Consider the following 20321-nt stretch of genomic DNA (forward strand, 5'->3'; position numbering starts at 1 on the left):
CACACAGGGACAGACAACCATTCGCACTCACATTCATTAGCACATTCACACCTAGTGACAATTTGGATTATCCAATTAACCTATCCCCACACAGGACCTTCTTGCTGTGCGGCAACAGTGCTAACCACCGTGCTGCCCCCTTTCTCAACTAGTTATTAGTTAATATTGAGATACCCAAATAGACGAAGAATAAAAAGGGAATGTAATGTTCTTTTATAGTTACTGTCCCAGAACCCTACACAATAGCTTAAATAAGGTAAAATTACAAACACGAGAGATGTATGGTCTAATACTGTAATGCTTCAGAATAGTATGTTTAATGTGTGCGTTCAAACAGAACCTCATCTTTTTGTACCCCTAGAAATCTGGTTTCACTAACCCATTCAATATCAACCCTTTATTTATTGTGTTTAATGATAATTTATTTTTATCAAGCCAGATCTTCCATTTAATTATTTTGGTCATGTCATCCAGTAAATGCTGCAAATCATCAACTGAACAGAAAATATTTATATGATCAGCAAAAACTGCCATTTTTAGCACTTGGGAGACATTACACATGTTATTGATGTATAAATTTAGAACCCAACACTGACCCCAGGGTATGATGTCCATACACGAGGAGCAACAATCTAATTTCACAACCTGTCAAACTGTCCATTTTAAACATTGACAAAGATTTCCATCTATCACAGTATCAAGCTTTTCCTCAGTCTTCTCAGGATGAGTTATTTTTCTTGCCAAATCTGGTCCAACAGTTATAAAGCACTGATTAAAGCTGATAGCCATGCCACCCATATTATATTCATCATGATTATTGTTAATGAATCACTCAGTTATTTTGGTCAGTATTGCCCAGGTTACCCTGTTTTGGTCATTTCTTTACAGCTTTGATCACACTGACTGACTGCAAAAATCTACCACTTTAAAAAAAAAAAAAAAGAAAAAAAAGGGGAGGCAAATAAACAACTTTGAGAGTTTAAAGGCACTTTATTTCTTCCATCGTCACTTGGCCAACCCTCAAAAGTCTCTCTGTGGAAAAATTGTATAAAGTCTGATAAATGAGAAATAGGACTAAATGATTCAATTTAAGCTGCATTGTGGTGGAATAAAACCTTAACATGTGAATGAACAGAAAAAATAAATACTGTTCCTGCAGCATAACTTCCATTACTGCCAGCACCACGTGGGTCAAAACAAATAAAAACAGGGTGCAAAAAGGGACCCCCTCCCCCCCTCCAAAAAAACAAAAACAAAACATGACATCAACTGTCCTCTGCATCTTTAAGACACGCACATAGAGATCTTGCCGTGTACTGGCAATTTTAGCCGAATACTGTTGGAAAGTTTTTGTGGAAACCCTGAAGCCATGGAAAATCCTGGGACTTGTCTGTAAAAATAACTAACTCCACTGTTTATTCATTCTTTTGCCGCTTTTTGGCAATAAAATTGCATTGAGTGCAGTGCCTGTCTGATGCTTTACTGCACAATGTGTTTACATCAGGAGGAGAGGGGAGGAGCGGAGGAGATAAAGTAGCATCGACCAAAGTGCAACGAAGAGAGTTTACTTTGGCAATCATACAGGAATAGAACCAAGCTGGAAATTACACGAACGACATAATGGAAAAAAAAGGACACACACACAAAAACACACCGATAAATTACTTAAGACATTTTTAATAATAGTTCAGTGTAACAAACAGGACAACTGGGTGCATTGTTATATAGCCATACAGAAATCTCTGGGAAAAATTACATTAAAATAATCAATCGTTTAAAATTCACAGAAAACAATATCTAAAAAAAAAAAAAAAAAGAAATAAAGAAAAAAAAAAGACTTGTTGAGAAAAGGAAGAACTCAAATTTGCAAAAATATTCCAGTGACATCGTTTACCTCCTCTAATTTTCCCTTGCTCCTCACTTCAAAAACATTTGTTTTTCAGGGTGCATTACACACAATCAACCTACAGGTATGCACTTGAAGTCATGGGCAAAATATTGCAGACATTAAACAGCAACCGTGTCAACCATTTAAATACAGCTACGACATATTTGTGCTTGAGATGAGGCGCAACAAACTATTTGTTATTCTCAGTGTTATTTGATTAAAAAAAAAAAAAAAGATGCACCATCACTGGAGGTGCTCCAGTGCTTCATCTTATTTCCTTTTATTGTGTTTAATTATCATTTTGTCCAAAGACAGCACATTCTTATAGGATGGAATAACAATGCTAGTGATGTCATGAAGTTTTGGAGCTAAAAGGATTTTTCTCAGTCATCACTGCCATGAAGCACTGACCTTGAACCAGCAGGTTTATTCAAGAGTGTGCGAGGTGTGCCAGCGGTTTGTACATCCTGAGACTGACTAGGTATCACGTCTGGGGAGCGCGCTACAATGTGCTTGCATAGTAATAAATATTGCATGGAGCAGCTTACATCATCTCACCAGATTCCTGTCAAATAGTACACCACAACATCATGGCAACATGTATGCTGATGGCTGAAAACAAATAGAAACAGGGCCAGACATTCAAAAACTACTGCTGCAGTTCAGTGGGAGGGAAACAAGCGCGCGCGCACGCATGCATGCACAAACACACGAATATCTCAGCAGGTTTTGGGCAGTTTTCCAGTATGCTTTATCTTCAGCAGAAAGACCAAAACGCTGTTCATGAAACCTAGCATTTATGACAGCACGGTCGGTACCGTACAGTAATTACAGATGGCAGTACATACAAACTTACAAGCACAAACACACACATGTAGGAAACTGACTAAATATAGGCAGCTACTTCACACAGACTTTTTCATAAACACACAGGCATGTGAACTGCTCAGGCTGGGTGTGTATGGAAACACCCTTTGAAAAAGCAGTATTTGTTTTGGTTGGACTCTGTGGAAGAACATTTTTGCTCTCGACTATCTTGCCTTTAGATTTTGTGTGAATAATCATGTTCATGTTTCATATAAATGATATGGGCACATATTGTAACAGACAAGTTTATATAATTAATCCCTCCCTTTAATCACACGGACACCTGTGCGCTATGCCCTTTCTCGCTAAAGAACATGCTGAAATATAAACCCAGGTGATAACTGCTGATGATGAGGTGTCAGGCAGGACCAGTGCAAACTGTGACCGGATTAAACCCAGAAGTGAAATGATAAGACTGAATTTCTATCAGTTGGCACTTTGAATAATACAGTAAAATGATTACAAGCAGTAACATACGGAATATCAAATAATTACAAAGAAAATTGTTTCATCTCTTTAAAAACAGAAAACATCAACAAAAAAACAAACAGCAAAGTGGTCTTGGCTGGAACATCCTGACAAGATGATGCAGGATGTGCCAAAATCCACACATTCTCAGTCTAAATCTGGGAATAACCAAAAAAAGAAGGGGAAAAAAGATAAAAGAAACAAAGTGGATCCTCCTGAGTAAGTCTTTGGAATGGCTAAAGATGCCCTTTGAGTGACAGGTGAACCGAGTGATGTAGAAATAAAGAGAAACAGAAAAAAAAACAAAAAACATGAACACCTTATGTGCATGTGATGGAAAAAGCAATTCAATCTTTATGACAGTGTCAGAGTTCTCAAGGCTGGTGAAGACCATGCAGAGGTTGAAACTGAGGTGAGAGCCCCGCCCTTAAGTTCTGCATCTCTCTGTCGTCTCAAAAAACAATGTTATTTTAAAAGACTGTCCTTTTAAGACATTTATGGAAAAGAAAGCAGGCCTTTATTCAGTAAACTAATAGCAGATGATTATTGGCCCCTGGAATGCCTAAGAAAGATAAATCTGACTTTAGATAGATTGGCTGTATGGGTAAAAAAAAAAAAAAATCAAAACTAAACAAAGAAGAAAAAAAAAACCCGTCTACCTGGGTACCTAATTAGACCGAGAAGTCGCAGCCTCAAGCAAGTCCTCTAATGACTCTGCTTCTTCTAGTTTTGGCTCCACTTTATCATCTGACTTTAACTTTTTTGCAGAAGGTTTACCCGATGAAGGCTTATCTTCCTGCATCAGCTCTTTGGCCAGAATGTTGGTCACCACATTTCCAGCTCGTCGGTGGTTGGCTGACAAGAACAAAGAAACAAAGACAACGCAACAAAGTCAGACATCATTTTTAATCATACCAAACCCATAAGAAACATCAGCGCATGCCATGAGGTTACATATCAGATAAATACTATGATGAGATCGGCAACCACTCTGCAATTCAAACATAATGGTTTAATTAGCTAACAAACCAGCCACTAAGATGCAAACGCATTCACAAGTATGTACCTATAATAACCTACACACGAGTAGTGGGGCTGTGCATGTATGTGGATTAGCGTCATATTTGGAGCAACTCACTTCTAATGTCAGATTACGCACAACATGGTCTTAAGCAGTGAAAAAACTGGAGAAAGAAGTGTAGAAATGCATGGAGGAAGGAAAAGCGGGATGATGAAATGCAGAAATGGAGAATGTGTGTGTAAAATGAGGAGGGGAGAGTAAAAAGGGGTAAGACACCATGAAAAGCGGGATGATTCATACTGTGGGAAGATTAAAGAGGCAGGGATGAATGAAAATGAGACGGAGAAGAAGGAACTGAGTCAGATGAGGAAAAGCTGCAAGGGGAGGAGTTGAAGTGACACAAATAGGAAGTTATGTATATATTATTTATATACATGAGGAATACTGGAAGCAGAGAGAAGAGATTAGATACACATGGACAGACAGAGAAACAGAACAAGCGTGACAGATCGTGCCCTGAGGATGCTTTCGTTTTTATTCTTCTACCTGCTTACTGTCTTTTCCTTTCCTCCCACACAGGCAGCAGCAGCAGCCTGGCTTTATCTCTCATTCCCTCACTCTATCCTTTAGCACTCCTCACTCTCATGTGTGGGAGGACAGCTGTGCAGCAGCAGCAGCCATTTTGAATTATATAGGTCAGTGGGAGATTGTGTTTGCTGTTATTTTATGCTTGATGTTTATTCAGAAACTCCAATCCTCAAAAAACATCAGTAAATCCACACGTGAATGTAATGTCGAGGAGAAAAAAAATGCAGATTAATCCAGCACACCAACAGACACACACATGCAAATTAATCATGGTAGCACATACAACATGGGTCTCACAGGAGTAGAACAAAAAGCACCACAAAAACACACACAAAGTTACCAAGCAGGTCTCCAGAACTAGTTGTGACAAAGACACAATTGAGTCTGGGGAGAAAGAGGAGAAGGAGTATTTGTAGATTTAGGCTTGACTTGTCTTCTTTGTGAGTCTCAGCTGGTCTGAGCAGCACACAGACAGCTAGTATATCAAATTATCACCTTACACCCTTTCCTATGAGAGATTACTCCCTGTCATAAACACCGGTACATGGGTGCACTTTATCTTCTCCTCAGTGTACTTTCATACTTCCTCCGTCTCTATTTTTGTCCCTCACTTATAAACTTACTAATTAGAAATTATGCAAATGATCCAGAAACAGTGTGCGTGTGTGTGTCCTGTGCTGAGCTTGTCCTAAAAATTCCAGCCTACAGAGAAAAGCCTCTTCAAAGGCTGTCAGACCTAGCTCCTTGCCTCTCTCATCCTCCTCCACTTCCCTCTTGTGAGAGAAGACAGAAAAGAGGAGGTGAGAAGAGGCGATACAAGTCAGGATGAGAAGGTTGTTACATTGGAAGCAGGATGAGAAAATATGAATGTAGACAGAAACCTACTGATTGAAGTATGGAGAAGAAACTCTGAAGCTAATTACATTTAAACATAGTTAACATGTGTGAACTAATATGTGTAAGGAGTGAATACATGAACAGACTGAAGTTTTAAAAAGAACATCAAAGTATTTTTAAATATAACATAAACACAAGTAATAAAGGCTGGCAATCTACATGATATATTGAAATGTTTTCAATTATAACCCACACCTAATGAGTTTAGTGGGCATCCCTTTCTTCCCACTGAACACTGCTTAGAAGAACTTCTGATGCCACTCTGGTTTTACCCAGAGCCAAAAGAAAATCAACACAATTATACAGATTTTTTTTTCTCAACCAGATTTCCATGATGGATGTTTTTGTTTATGAAATGGTCCAATATGGTATAACATGCAAATATTTCTGCCACATAAAGTAATAAAGATGTATAAAGTAAAAACAACAGATACATCTCGACACAGATTTGCATATTTAGGCAAAGTGAAAAGATCTTACTGTTTAAAGCTTTCAGATCCAAACTACACAAAGATATATTCAATTCTCCCTGACCAATCACATTCAACAAATGAAAAGCAAACAACTGATTTCACGTGTAAAGATTAATACTGTGAAAACAGCTGTTAGATATCTCATAGATCACTGGAAGGAGCTGTTTCAAGCCTGAGAGAAAACATGCAGCATTTTTTTGATCCTGAAACATATCAAAGAGTTAAAATCTCTCGCAAGCCTTCATACTTTTCAGAAATGCAACAGTCCTTCACCAAATGCCATTATAAACAAACAGGAAGTTTTCAGCATGTGTGTTGCATAAACATACTAGATCTGATATTGACTAAATGATCCATGTAACTGTTATGAGGGCTGGTTGTTACAACAGGAAATGAGATATCAGGACTTACACAAAGACTGTTTGGGGGTTTATTTACTGATGAGTGTGAGATTGAATTTGTGTGTTTGCACACAGGAGGTTGGTCAGTGGCACAAAAAGCATAGTGAAAGATCATCTGTAACAAATTACACCGCAGGAGTCTTAATAATGACTACCTGATTAACATAAGAATGCTTTGTTGTACAGTGCATACTGCTGCCTTTATGAGGGGAAAATAGAGAAACAGGAAGGAAAGTGATGAGAGGATTTGCAGACGGGCAAGTGTAGGACAGATGGAGAGGAGACTGTAACAAGAACTAGCTTAGCTCTTTTGTTAAGGTAAAAATCTCACCCTTATCTCTCATCACAGATTTAACTACCCCACTATAATGAGTATGAAATCCATATGGCGGTATTACAAGGGAGCAGCCATCTTCACACCCTTTGTTGACTCTACAGAATCTTTAGAAAAACCACAGTCACAACACAACATGGTGCCACATATAGGATAATGGTGTGTTTGCAGATGCAGACTGGACCTCCATCAGTTTCTCCAACTTAGCAGGGACTTGTATCGCCCTCCTCAGGTTGCACTGTGTAACACAGCGCTGCTCTGCAATAAAGTACTGTGGGAAAAGTGACGTCATCTGACACCACTAGTGGCTGTGGGTTAAGTATTGATGCATAAGCTTGATTTTTAGGTCACTGTCAACTGGTGCATACTGGTCTGGTCGACCTTTATTGCCTCAGTGGTTATTAAGCAAGCATGTGACCTCACCAGTTTTCTAGTTATGGCTTGACATTGATATTGATGAGCACCCTCCCATTGTTCTAAATTGTCTCATTAGCATTACTGCGTGTGTGTTTGTGAACATCTGTGAAGGGGTATTTTTCTGTTTTAGTAGGAGTGGACCGTCTGCAGAGCTGGCGTGTGCCTCTATTGTTGCTAAGCCCTTTATGTCTGTCTCTCTGTTGTGATTGGTGCTTTGTCAGCTAGTTGCTACTATGATTGGTTGCTCTAGCAGGGGTCATGACCCAGCAGATGGGTTTCTTGTGTGTTCATAGACACGTCATTCCTCTACTTAATGGCTCTGAACACAACAAAATTAGCCCGATGTATCCAAGCTGTCTACGTTTCTGCAAAGTAATAGACAGACGCTAAGCTAACAATCTAAAGCTCAAACCAAAACACTGATAGTGCTACATGCAAGTCTGTCTGTCTTCTGGAATGAAATTTGCCAGTTTGAGTGCATGTATTGGTATGCAAACATCCATGTGTGCCTTTGTTGGCATGCGAGCATCTGGTGTGTGTGTGTTTTGTCTCTGTGTTTAAGAAGGGGATAGACAGACGGAGGGCAGACAGCTGAGGATCCCCCATACAGTCTGCTCATTCTACGCAGCCAACACTCCCACATGGACAAAGTGAGCTGAGGTGCAGGTCAAAGGTGATGAGTTTTATAGCTTCCACAGCCTCGTGGCTACCTATTCAGTCACGCTGTGAAAAAATGAGCGTGACAACACACTCAATACGTCCCCTTAGTAATCTTTTAAAACAGAGTTTGTGACGTCTACAGTTGCAGCAGCTGTAAGGGTAGGAAACAAAGAGGAGAGAAGGGAGGAAGGTCTCCACAATAGCAATCAATCAACAGCTCCACAGACAAAAACAGTAAACAAAAATAACATTTGAGCACTGTTGTATTTCAACTAAAGTATAAATCTTTGTTGTGTGTGTGTGTGTGTGTGTGTGTGTGTGTGTGTGTAAGAAGGCTATAAAAGCATGCAAATATTTTTGCTAAATTTATCATGCTGTCTAATGTGATGCGAATTAAAATAATGTAATAATAAATCTACTTAAATCAAATAAAGCCTGTCTTGTGTAAAAGAGTATGTTTTGGAGAGTAAGAAGTTAAGATGGAAAGTAAAGGACCTTTAGTGTTGTTACACAGGTTATAAATCATTTTACAATAGGATATCACTTGTATACATATAATATGAATTGCAAAGAGTGTGTGGTGTTGTTGCCACATTTTCAACTATGATCTATAAACAACAACTCTGGTGTAATGAGACAGTCTTAAATGTACTTTTCACAAAACCCAAACATTTTTCTCTATTATCTGCCAATAAATGCAAAACAGATAAATAACTTCAGTAAGCTGGCTGTAGGGTTTCTACACTGCTATGTTGAAATTCTTTCTGTACCTGCAACAGTAATGACTGAAACTGAACCAATAATGTTAGACTGGGAGCAGTTACTTTTATTCAAGAGAGTATCTAAGGGTATAGATAAGTAAATATCATTAGACTACAGTGGCTTGTGTTATGACTGCAAACAAGCCTGAATGACTTACAGCCCCATTACATATTTTATTTTGTTTAATGAAGAGCAATCAATGCACCATCTTAAGTCTATCTGCAGATGAGGGCTACATCTGTCAAGAAGAATATAATATATATATAAAACAATATAAACAAACATTAAAAACTTCAGTATTAGTAGCATATTTAGACTGAAAGTGAGTAGACACATACATGTATTCTGTCTTATTTATTATGGCTTTGATTATCACTTTTCAGTGTTAAGCTAATCAAGTTTGCTTTGCCTCAGTCACTGTTTCTCATTCAACAAAATGATGAAATCAGGGTGTGTTGCAGCAGGAACTCCTGTTTAGGGTTTTTGTTGGGCTTCATTGTGACTATATTTTATAACCTAAGTAAAAATACTTTTAAGGGCATTAATGATTGGACCCACTTCATAGCATCGGATCTGTAATAACACTATTTGTGCTTTAACTGCAAGGAAAAGAAAATACTTTGAGGCAAAACCTGCAACCAAGTGCCCCACCTACTGGTATTTGTTAACAAATGTCAAAACAAGAAAGGATGGGGGATATGAGAAACTCAATGATGCCACTTTTATGAGTCTTTACAGTCTTAGATGCATCTACCTCACATTATCTCCCTGTGATAAGATTATGAATGACCTTTTCCCAGAAACTGTGTTTCCTTAGTGATGTATTACTACATAACAGAGACAGAAAAAAATGTACTTGTACTCTGACTTGTATTTATGTTTTTTCAATTTACCCTGTGTGCAACATTTTTTAAACACATATGACATTATACATAACATCTGTGAAGGGGTTATACATACATACAATATTTTTTCCCTGCTCTGTAAGGCTGCCTGTGGCTTCACTGGTGCCAGATATGTTGAGCCAGAGTCAGGATGTGCCTCCTACTTCAGCTTTACTAAATTAAGACTTATGACTCAACTGGCTAGTCAAACATGTGTGCACACACATACACTTCCTGCTGTGTAGGTGAAAGACTCAAGGCTCTTCCTGGCATTAAGAAGCAAAGTGGGCGTAGTGGAAAGGAGAAACCTTTGAATATCAGTCAGGAAAAACTCCTAACAAGGATAAGAATGCCACAAAAAAAAACAAACCCAAAAAAACCAGCACTGCTTCACACCCTCCACATTCTCCATGGAAAAGCCTGAACTTTGGCAAAACAAAAGCAGAAATGACACCATGGGGTAAGAGAGGAGACAGGGAAGAGGGACTAAGCAGAGATGTGATACATCCAGCCACTTATATTTCCCGACAATCTCCTACCACACAAGTATGTGCAGGGAGGAAAGCTCTTTCACCTCCCTTTCTTTCACATACACATGTTCAGGTATTTCCTGTTGGGAGTGTGAGGTGGCCCAACAGCATTATGGATGACTGACTGAGCCCTCAAGTGGGCCCCATTCTTTCTTCCCTACTCCTGCTTCTCCCTTCATTTTAATTTTCACTGCTGTCTCAGCCAGTTTAGTGGTGATGAGCCTGAGCTATTTGTTACTTTATTTGTTTATCTGCTTTTTTCCCCCTTTTAGTCTGAAAATTACATCTGAAAGGTAACTGAAATGTGGAAAAAAAGAGAGAATAACAAACAGATAAAAAAAAATAAGGGACAAATATCTATAACCGTATTTATTTGAAAAAGCTATTCTCATTGTAACTAAGACTTGAGATATTCCTTTAAAGTCAGGGAGGCTGGATCTGCCTGACTTCAGATCTTTTTTTCCTGGCAGTCCAATTTAGCACTCTGGTGACATGGAACAGTCACAAAACAGTCACAAAATGTAGGATTTCTACAAGGAACAGCTCAGCCCCAGGGATGTTTATCTGTTCTACTTTTCACAAACAAAATGTCTGGAGGAAATTAAAGAATGTTTTGGTTTAACATATGCTGAAGGTCCACCAGTTTTTATAGATGGAAGTGGGGTCCAAAAAGAACCCAAAAGTTTTCAAAGATTATAAGAGAAAAGAGCAGGGTCTACCTTCTGGGTCTTAGTGCAATTCAGGACCAGTGCTTCACATCTGGCTTCTATTGTGAAAGGGATCGGGTTGCACAAACTCTTCCACAACCCTGCTTATGTGTGAAAACTGAACCCACACAAGAGTGCGTGTGAAAAAAAAGCGCGCACACACACACACACACACACACACACACACACACACACACACACAGGGTCTCTCTAGAGTTTTCTCTTTCTTAGCAAATGGGCAGCTGGACACTTTCCCACTCACAACCAGGAATCATGTTACAAAGTTACTATACTAACAGTTCCTGCTGCCTCACTTTCATTTGCATGATTTTACTAGGCCATACAAGCCACAGAATGGCAAACAAAATAGGAAGGTGGGAGAAAGTACTTCAATGTCTAATAAGTCAATGAAATTGAGAGCACCAAGGCTATAATAATGTGAACTTTTACATTTTCTCTTTTAGTGTAAAATTGTAAAACGATTGGTATTTTGTAACGACTATGTGGGTCTAACTCTGCTCATAAATCCTTTGGTGTAAATGGAGTTTAATCTCAAAATGACAAAGAGCAAAACATATCTTGACTTGAAGTTGCTAAAGGCACCTATGTCCTCATACTTTTGCCGACAATAACTTACCACAACTTTTGTATTGCCCACTCACGTCAACAAACTTTCTGCCTACAGGCTGGTTTCATCCCCCTCCTACATTCATTATTTATCATATTTTCCTGCTCTACCACCACACCCTCAGCAGTTGTTTCTCCTTAAAGTATCCTACTGTCCACACCCACCCTTGGCACTCTCCCTCTTCTTTTGTTGTTGTGCCAGCCTCTGATTGCATTGGCTTTGCCCCTATAACCATGGTGAAAGAATATTACCACAACTCAGCCTGTGAGCAGAGCAACAGATGGAACAAAGGCAAAGGAACATAAACAAATCTGTTGTTGTGTTGAGAGAAGATTGGAGACAGAATGGAAAGTGAGATAGAATAAATGAGTCTTATATATCTGTGGAAGTAAACTGAAATCTGTAAAGCAAGTAACGCATGAAACGTGGAAACATATGCATGTTTTGTGAAGATTTACTGTTTTGCTTGTGTGCGAGTACCTGCTTGACGTGGTCCTCTCTTTCTCCTGAAAGCAGCACCGGACTGCAGCGCCTCCAACAGGCCATCCATGATACCAGTTTCATCACCCTCTGTAAACACCATCAAAAAACATAATCAGTAATAAATCAAGAAACGATAGATCAGTATTAATATGTAATGAAGCACTTTAACTTCTATGCATGACACACACATACAGCTCCATTATAACAGGCTTATTATTTTTAATCAATACTAGCCTTCTAACAACAGGAGAGAGAGACTGGTGCTTTTACACAGTTGTCTGTGGTTTTCTAATATAGCACTATACACAGTGTGAATCTTCACCAGCCACGTGGCTATTTTGTTAAATTAGCTACATTAACCCAGATAAGCAGTGACCTACTTCAGCTACTTCCACAGCTAGGGGCTACACTATGCATTTTTAGGGAGACAGCTTCAGATATACACAAGCCCACACTTATTGGACAAACAGCCACTGAAACCAAATCCACATAAACAGAATGAATGCATAATTGTGGCTTCCAGTTAAACTGGTACAAACTGGAAATTAACCTTTTATCTGTATAAGTTTACAGGTACAGCTTACATGGGTGGTCTCTTTTTGTTTACAGCTACATTTTCAACAGAGCTTCAGTGTCAGGTGGCAATAAATAAAAGAAGGTGGGTTAAACCAGGCAGGATGCGCAACCTCAAAGCAGCATGTGAGAGTACTACTTTGACTATTTTGTGGGCAACATTCAGTGGCATGGCTCAGCACTCACGCAGATGGCTTTAATTATTTTTGTTTGAACCTGAATGGAGACAGAGGGGTCTGGGGAAGGGCCAGCGGGGTTGGGGGTTAAAGGTTTATGCTGTCTCCCTGTTTGTTCCCCAACCCCCACATCCAAACACAGCACACCGCTCTGCTCACACGCACAATATTTAATCCTGCAGTAAGCCATGAAGCAGATGGCCTATGGTCTCGCCTGTCACGTCAGAGAAAGTCTCTCTTACACACATCCCAAGACTACCGTGGCTCATATACACCCCTTAATGTCCATGTCCTAGAACTGCACACTGGGATCAAAATCAGAGATTTTTCTTCTTCAAGGGAAACACATCTGGCAAATTTCCGCTTGCGTCAATCACATGGCTGGCTTAAAACATGCTTGCAAGCATACAAACACACTGCATTGAAGGCACTGAAGGACCAAACAATGACCTAGCTGTGTATAAAACATATTACTGAACTAATGAAGATTCAGCTTACAGGCCCAGGGGCCTGTGCTGTCAATAGTATTGAGCAACACTATTAAATCAAAAAGCAGTTTTACAAGTTTACTTTGTTAGCAATAAGGGACATAAAGGGGAAACACGAGACACTGGTTTTCATTGGTACTGAATGGTACTGAAAGTCAATTAACTAATTATCATACATTGAAATAAGCCTAAAAAAATATAAGATTCAATAATACTACTGACCATAAGAAGCAGAAGGAATACACACATATTTAGTGCTTGACACAAACAGTAAGTTACTGACTAAAGCATGTAAGAACATAAGATGGATTAATTAGGGCAATGGCATTAGACCGTGAGCTCTTAAAGATGTGTCTTTGGATCCGATTTGCAATAAATGCGTGCACGCTCTGACACGTCTCACATCTCACACACACACACACACACACACACACACACACACACACACACACACACACACACACACACACACACACAGCTCCGTCACCACAGCATATAATCTTGTGTAGATCAATAGCACCCCTAATGGATGTTCACACAACAACAAATGAAAATAGAATTGGAAAAATTTAGCTGTTGATGATGATAAACACGCGCAGATGACCGCATGATAAAGAAAATCAGTGAGTGGAGAGATCTTTTTTCTAATGTTTTTCTAATGTGCCATGATTCTCTCCATTTTTCACAGTCACCTGCAGTGAAGACATCAGGCAACTCAGGCTTATCCTGTCTCATCCCCTCTTGTGGCTTGCGCCTTTCTCTTCTAACCCCCTTTTCAAAGAGACGACAGCAGTCTAATCCCCACCAGAGCATCTGCTGCCCTACTATCCTCCTTCCTCTACCCTCCCCCACACTACTGTTCCCTCACTTGCTCTCTGTGTGGAGCACGGGCACTCCCAGTGGTAGTTCCCATACAAGCATCTATGTGAGGATAAACCAGACATGCAAACACCCTTTGCCACATAGATAAAAATGGTCTCAGGTATTCTTTTACAGACTGTACTGACACCTAGCTGTAGAAATAAGGAATAGTAGCAGCAAGCTTTGGTGTATAGCCAAAGATGGCCCAGGGATAGTAGTAGACTGTATTTAACAGATAAAATTAGAGCAAAAATCTAAAAAGCTTGGAATGTCAAGTACTGGGTGTGGCAACAAAATACTCTGCCAGTTTACTATACTGACTCCTGTATTTATATTTTCTATGCGAGTCAGAAAAGGCAAGTCAAAGCACTTAATGAGTCAATTATAAAAACGACAACATGTAATGATTTCCAAAGAATCTCAAAATGATTTATACACAGTAACTAGCATCACATGCTTAGAATATGTGCAAACTGAGACTCCACTAAGTCTCTGACTCACATGGGAATGGCAAGGCCACAAACTGCAAACACACACTGACCTTCCAGGGTTTAACCAACAACTGGTATTATATGTTTACAGAGACAGAAAGTCAAAGAAACATTCAGAGAATTCATGCGATAGTAAGGGTATGCAAGTAGATTCGTGAGAGACAGAAAAAAGGGAACCAGGAACATGTCAGCGTGTGAAAGCACAGCTGCTGAAAACAGCCATTGTATAGCAGCCAGTATGAGGGTTATAAACAAATACAGAACAAAGACCAGGTGGGTGGGTGTGCCAAATTTGTGTGTGGTTAAATTCAAATAGGGGATGTAGAAGGACTCCAGGCTACAGGACAGTCAAATATGCCACCTGTATGCAAATGATCCCTGTCCACTAAATGTGTGCACAGAGACACTCATCTTTGAGGCACTATTATGTTCCATGTGTGCATGTCTCGAGAGGCTGAACATGAAACTTTACTTTCTATTATACATCTTCCATACTTTAAACACTGAGGCAGAATTTTCTAAATGGAGTCTTGGTGGCTTGAACTGCCCTTTAAATGAACTGCATACAAAGGGGAGCTAAAGGGGAAAACCTGGCAGTGGTAAAATAAAAGCAAGAGGGGGACAAGAGAAAAGAAGCCAGCTGGAACATGCACTACTAGAATAAAGCCCAGAAAGACTTTTTGTAAGAGTTTGAAAAGCAGACACACACACACATTTTGGCCAGCATAATGTTTCTTCAACACATGGGCAAAGCAAAACAAAAAACATTCACAACAAAATGACACAGTCATTTGTAACACACACACACACACACACACACTCTTTAGAGCACCAAGGCTATAGCACATTTCTACAGTGAAAAAGCAGGGGCTCTGCAGAACATAAGTGGAGCCAGAGAGAGGAGGAATGCACTGAAAGTAGGTCACAGACTGAGAGAAGGGGGAAAAAAGTCTGTGTATAAATATGCGTCTCCAAGGCAGGATTTGAGTGCTTACTGTGTAGACAGAGATGAGAGAGTCAGAATGCATGTGTTTGTTAAAGGGAACAATAATGCTACAAGCAATTTTTAAAGTGTAATAGCATTACCAGAAGAGTGGAAACATGTTTTTTTTCCTGATAAGGAGAGTTGGGAGTTATTTCTGTATTCTTTTGGGGGTGGAAAATTTCATGATTACTGGGGGAGTGAAAAGAGGTCAGGCACTTCAATGCTGTCCTCAGTTTATGTGAAGCATCATTGTTTCTTGTTTACTTTAAAACAGGTCATCAACATTAGATTAACTTTGGTCAATAAATGGGCTGGGCTGCTCTTTCACACACACACAGACACACACACAGACACACACACAGACACACACACACACACACACCCCACAGATGTGTGGACTCGGACTGCCCCCAACAGGAATCTGAGGGAAATGCAAAGGAAGAGACGTGGCAAGTGTCTCTCCAGTTCATTGACATGCACATAAATATATATTATGCAGCAAAGGTGACCTGCGTTGATGTCAGGGAGCTGGTTCTTCTTGAGTTTCTCCTCTTTTTCCTTTTCTGCTTTCTCTCTCGCCAGCTTGGCCCTCTTGATCTTCTCTTCAGCCTCCTTCCTTTTCTGATTCTCCTTCACTGCTTGCTGTTGGGGAAAGAAGTACAAAATATGACAAGGTCTAGCTACATAAATTCAGCACAGAAATCGTTTAAGAATATCTTACATATATTGAAAGAGTGAACGTGAATAAAGCAACCCATGTATGATGGATATGATGGATGAAGTTTTGTACACAAAACTTCAAAACCTGTACTGGCCATTATTCTTTATAACTAGCAAAACAAGTTATCTAAGGTGGAGCTCTCCCAAATGTTTAAACAGATAATATAATGGAGTGACTCATTATTTTGTCAACACAGTCAGATGTACAGTCAATCCTTTTGATATTTGCCTTTGATGCATTACATTATTTGCAACTGAACTTGTGTTTAATTTTGTTCGTAATACATACATTCATTTTGTAGGTTGGTAAGAAAAGACTAAAAACCATAACAATCTTGTTTTTACTTCCTTACTCGTTTAGACATACACATACGCACCTGGAACATGTTTTTGAAGTTGTTGAGATCCCCAAATAATTCCTCGACAGAGATCTTTTTCGGGTCAAAGACAAAATAGTCTCCCAGATCACTGTATTGCTTTTCCATATTCTTGTGCATCAGATCCAGTTTCTCATACTGTTCTTGGGCATGGCTCACAAAGCTGTAAATACATTGTGTTAAGGTACACAGGAGTGTCATTCAAACACAAGAAAACACACAAAAAACACTGTCATCACGACATGACATTTCCATTGATTTCTTTTTTTAAAAAAAAAAAAAAAACGGTTGGAGAAATTCTTTCTAGATAATAGGGAGCATAAACATTTTGTATCAAAGTTTTACTCAGAGATTTATGCCCTAATTGTGGATAACGTGGCATGGTTGAGAAAATCTTGGGGGACATTGCTTAAATGTGAAATAGATATACAGGCATGGGACAAAATCCTGCTCCTTCCATCTAAAATCTCTGTAACCGATTTAAAGAACTGCAGTACAAAATCCTGCACAACGTATATATTTCTCCATATATTTATAGTAAGTACAATATGGGAACATCTCCAAATTGTCTCAAGTGTAAGGTCAGAGTGGGCACTAGATTCCATTGCTTGTGGGAATGCGCTATTATTCAATCATTTTGGAAAGAGGTCTGTGCCGATATTAGTACAGCCATTGGTCAGCAGGTGACAGAACACCCATTAATGTGCTTATTGGGACATATCCCTGTTTCACTGGTACAACATGAGCATGTAATTCAATCACTGTTAATGTTGGCCAGGAAAAGTATTATGTTGAGATGGGTGGGGGCTGAGGCTCCCTCCATTTCTCTATGGAAGTTGCTATGACTCTGATCAGTTTGGGACATTACATTGATGGGAGCTTCCGAAGTTTTCTGGACAAATGGAAGAAACCACTGGAAGCACTGGGAGTAACTTGTAAACTGGACCCTAATGGACAATAATTAAGGACATAATGTTGTAATACTCTGCTTCACGTCCAAAATAATAATACTGCACAGCACTAGTCTTGTATTTGTTGGGGAAAAAAGTTAAATAAAAGTTTAAAAAAAAAAACCCAAACAAAACAACTCAGTGACTAAATGAGGCTAACTGAGCAATTCTATTTAACAGCTGAATAGAAAGGATATCGACATCTTCTGCGCGAACAGGTCCTTATCACTTTGTGGAGGAGGAAAGGTTTCCAAATCTTTCTGCAGGCTCTTGATCTGACGGCCCATCATTTCTAGGTTCTTCTGAACCGTCTCTGCAGAAACTGCCATGAACAAGGAAAATGTTGTCATTGCTAAGCACCCACAGATGAAGCTTGTCATATTGGCATTGACTTGAAGTGACTGACACAGTGAATAAGAGCATTAAATAGATCTCGGGTACAATGTGCTATTTGCTGAAACAATATAAGCACACTTTATTTAAAGAAGATCTGTATTAAAAGATTAAAATAATATGTATAATATGGGTTACATGTCCCACGCACCTCTGCTGGCCTTTTCGACATGAATGAGCTCATCTGTAAAGCTCATGACATCAGGATATTGCTCCTGGCACACGTCAGCAAGGAAATGGAGCAGTGTCTGTTTCAGATCAGCTGATTTGGTGTCACGAAGCTAATTAGAAGAAAGAGGTATTTAAAAAAAAAAGGACACAAGTGTGAGTAGTTTCTAATCCTGAATGTACATTTTGACTGGACTTTTATTGCCCAGTTTCTATTATTAAAACATGTGATAAAAGTACAACTATAAGTACAGTATAGTGTTTATACACTCAGTGTAGCAATATTTAAAGATGAAGAATTTACTATCTCAAGTCTTTATGCTAGTAATAGTGGTATATATCCTGTACCTGAAGCCATGATGACGAAGACGAAGAAGAGCCAAACAAGACAAAACAACAACAACAAAAAAGTCAGTATTTCTCCAGTTACATACAGGATTTTCAGTAGATTCATTCAGTTTTTATTGTGGGTGTGTGTCATATGATCCCCCTTCACTTCACCTTGCACAGGTATGATATGGAGAAGCCGAATGCTGCTCCATTGCGAGAGCCAGAATTCATATAATTCCCAACAAGGAGGATGATCTGCAGCAACCTAGCGAATGTATCACTTTTCCTAAGCTCTTCGCAAGCTGCTGTCACAGACACCACATCCGGCTTGATGTTGTTCAGCTGTTCCTCAAACTGCAGCTTGAACAAGATGGCCTGAAGCCGTGGCATCAACCGCTTCACACTGGACATCTGGAAAAACAAGAGAGGGGCATACGAGACCATTCCCTGTTTGTTGCTACAGTGAGTGTGTGAGAGTGTGTGTGTCTGCACGTGTCTGAGAGCACGCAGTTATGGGTAAGTGCAGTGAGTTCATCCATTACCGAAATCTACAGTTGAACAAAGCTCCTTTGTTTAACAGCATGAGGACATTCTGTGTGTCTAATTTACTGACAAACCATCTTAGAAAACGAACCATCTCAACGCTTTCTACAACTCATACTGACACCACAACAAGTTTGTGGTTAGTCAGCTTCAAGTCAGCTGACAATTTAACAATAACCATCTTATCAAAGAGAAGTGTCTATTTTTTCCCTGCACTTTCATTTGCACGTGTATATGCACGTTTCCTTACCACTACTCCAAACTGTTCAGACTCAGCCAAGTCATCGTATTCATCCTTCATATCTGCCAGGACACCCAGCTGGTCTGGTCCTGGCAGTTGCTTGATCAGGTTCTAAGTGACAATGAGAGAAATTTATACCGGAAGACACATGAAGAAGCTTGAAAATGTTGGATTTTTATTTACTATGTCATAAGGATCTTAATATGACTTCAGGGTAACTGAAAGTTTTATAAAGTTAAATAAAAATGTCATTTTGCTGAAAATCATCAATAAAACAGGCACTCTGAAATAAAAGTGTAGATGAAGCACACACTATCACATCCAGTTCATTTTTTCACTTATCAGTCTACATACAGTCAAACACATTAAACCTATAAATCTAGTATGAGAGGTAACACATAGGAATAAAGGAAAGAGAAAATCCTTTTTATCAACTAACTATATTTTATTTTATAATACAAATGAACAGATGCATAACAACACTCAGTCAATACCTGAACCATGGACTCTGTGAGGACCTTCTCATTAACCTCCAGGATGGCATTCTTGATCTCCTCATAAGGGATACGGAACGATCCCAGGAAAATAGCTTCATGAGAAAGCACAAGAAGCATGACTTACTTAATTATGCCCCATTTTATGCATAAAAAGCATGGTCATGAATATAGTGGTATCAGGATAGTGGACTTACAGAGATTCTGTGAAGACTTTGAGTCAAGAATCTTCAGCTCTTTCACCTTCTTCTTCTGCACCTGTTTCTTTTCATCCCCACCATCCTGCTCCTTTTTAGCTGTGGAGGTGGACAGAGACGAGGAAAACTTTATATTCACTTACAGAAAGCAAAAAGAGGAGCCTTTGTAACAAAATTAACTTATTGTTATCTTTCATCATTTTAAATGACTTGTACACTTAAACAGAAATAACACTGCGGGGGGGGGGAAAAAGTAGTGACATTAGTGGGATAAAAGACAGAAAGAAGTGGATTAGATTGATGGACAGAGGGCACATGTGATGGCT

General features: G+C 39.3%; 1 protein-coding gene across 1 annotated transcript; it reads right to left on the reverse strand.

Moving 5' to 3' along the window:
* Positions 1–1675: 1675 nt before the first annotated feature.
* Positions 1676–20098, reverse strand: LOC148106190 (protein diaphanous homolog 1-like). Its single transcript, XM_087850080.1, has 10 exons — positions 19996–20098; positions 19799–19893; positions 19314–19415; positions 18692–18931; positions 18174–18303; positions 17826–17951; positions 16680–16843; positions 16092–16224; positions 12006–12095; positions 1676–4078 (listed from the first exon to the last, which is right to left on the reverse strand). The coding sequence occupies exons 2-10, from the start codon at positions 19805–19807 to the stop codon at positions 3891–3893; spliced, it is 1182 nt and encodes a 393-aa protein (XP_087706206.1). The 5' UTR covers positions 19808–19893; positions 19996–20098; the 3' UTR covers positions 1676–3890.
* Between the last annotated feature and the right edge of the window lie 223 nt (positions 20099–20321).

Source organism: Neolamprologus brichardi, chromosome 2 (assembly GCF_056152115.1).
Source record: "Neolamprologus brichardi isolate AB-2024 chromosome 2, ASM5615211v1, whole genome shotgun sequence".
Taxonomy (NCBI): Eukaryota; Metazoa; Chordata; class Actinopteri; order Cichliformes; family Cichlidae; genus Neolamprologus; species Neolamprologus brichardi.

Coding starts and splice junctions, on each gene's coding strand:
- LOC148106190 (XM_087850080.1), bottom strand. Junction 17,952..18,173: donor TGTCGAAAAGGCCAGCAGAG/GTGCGTGGGACA, acceptor TGTTCATGGCAG/TTTCTGCAGAGACGGTTCAG. Junction 16,225..16,679: donor ACTTCAAAAACATGTTCCAG/GTGCGTATGTGT, acceptor TTTCCCCAACAG/CAAGCAGTGAAGGAGAATCA.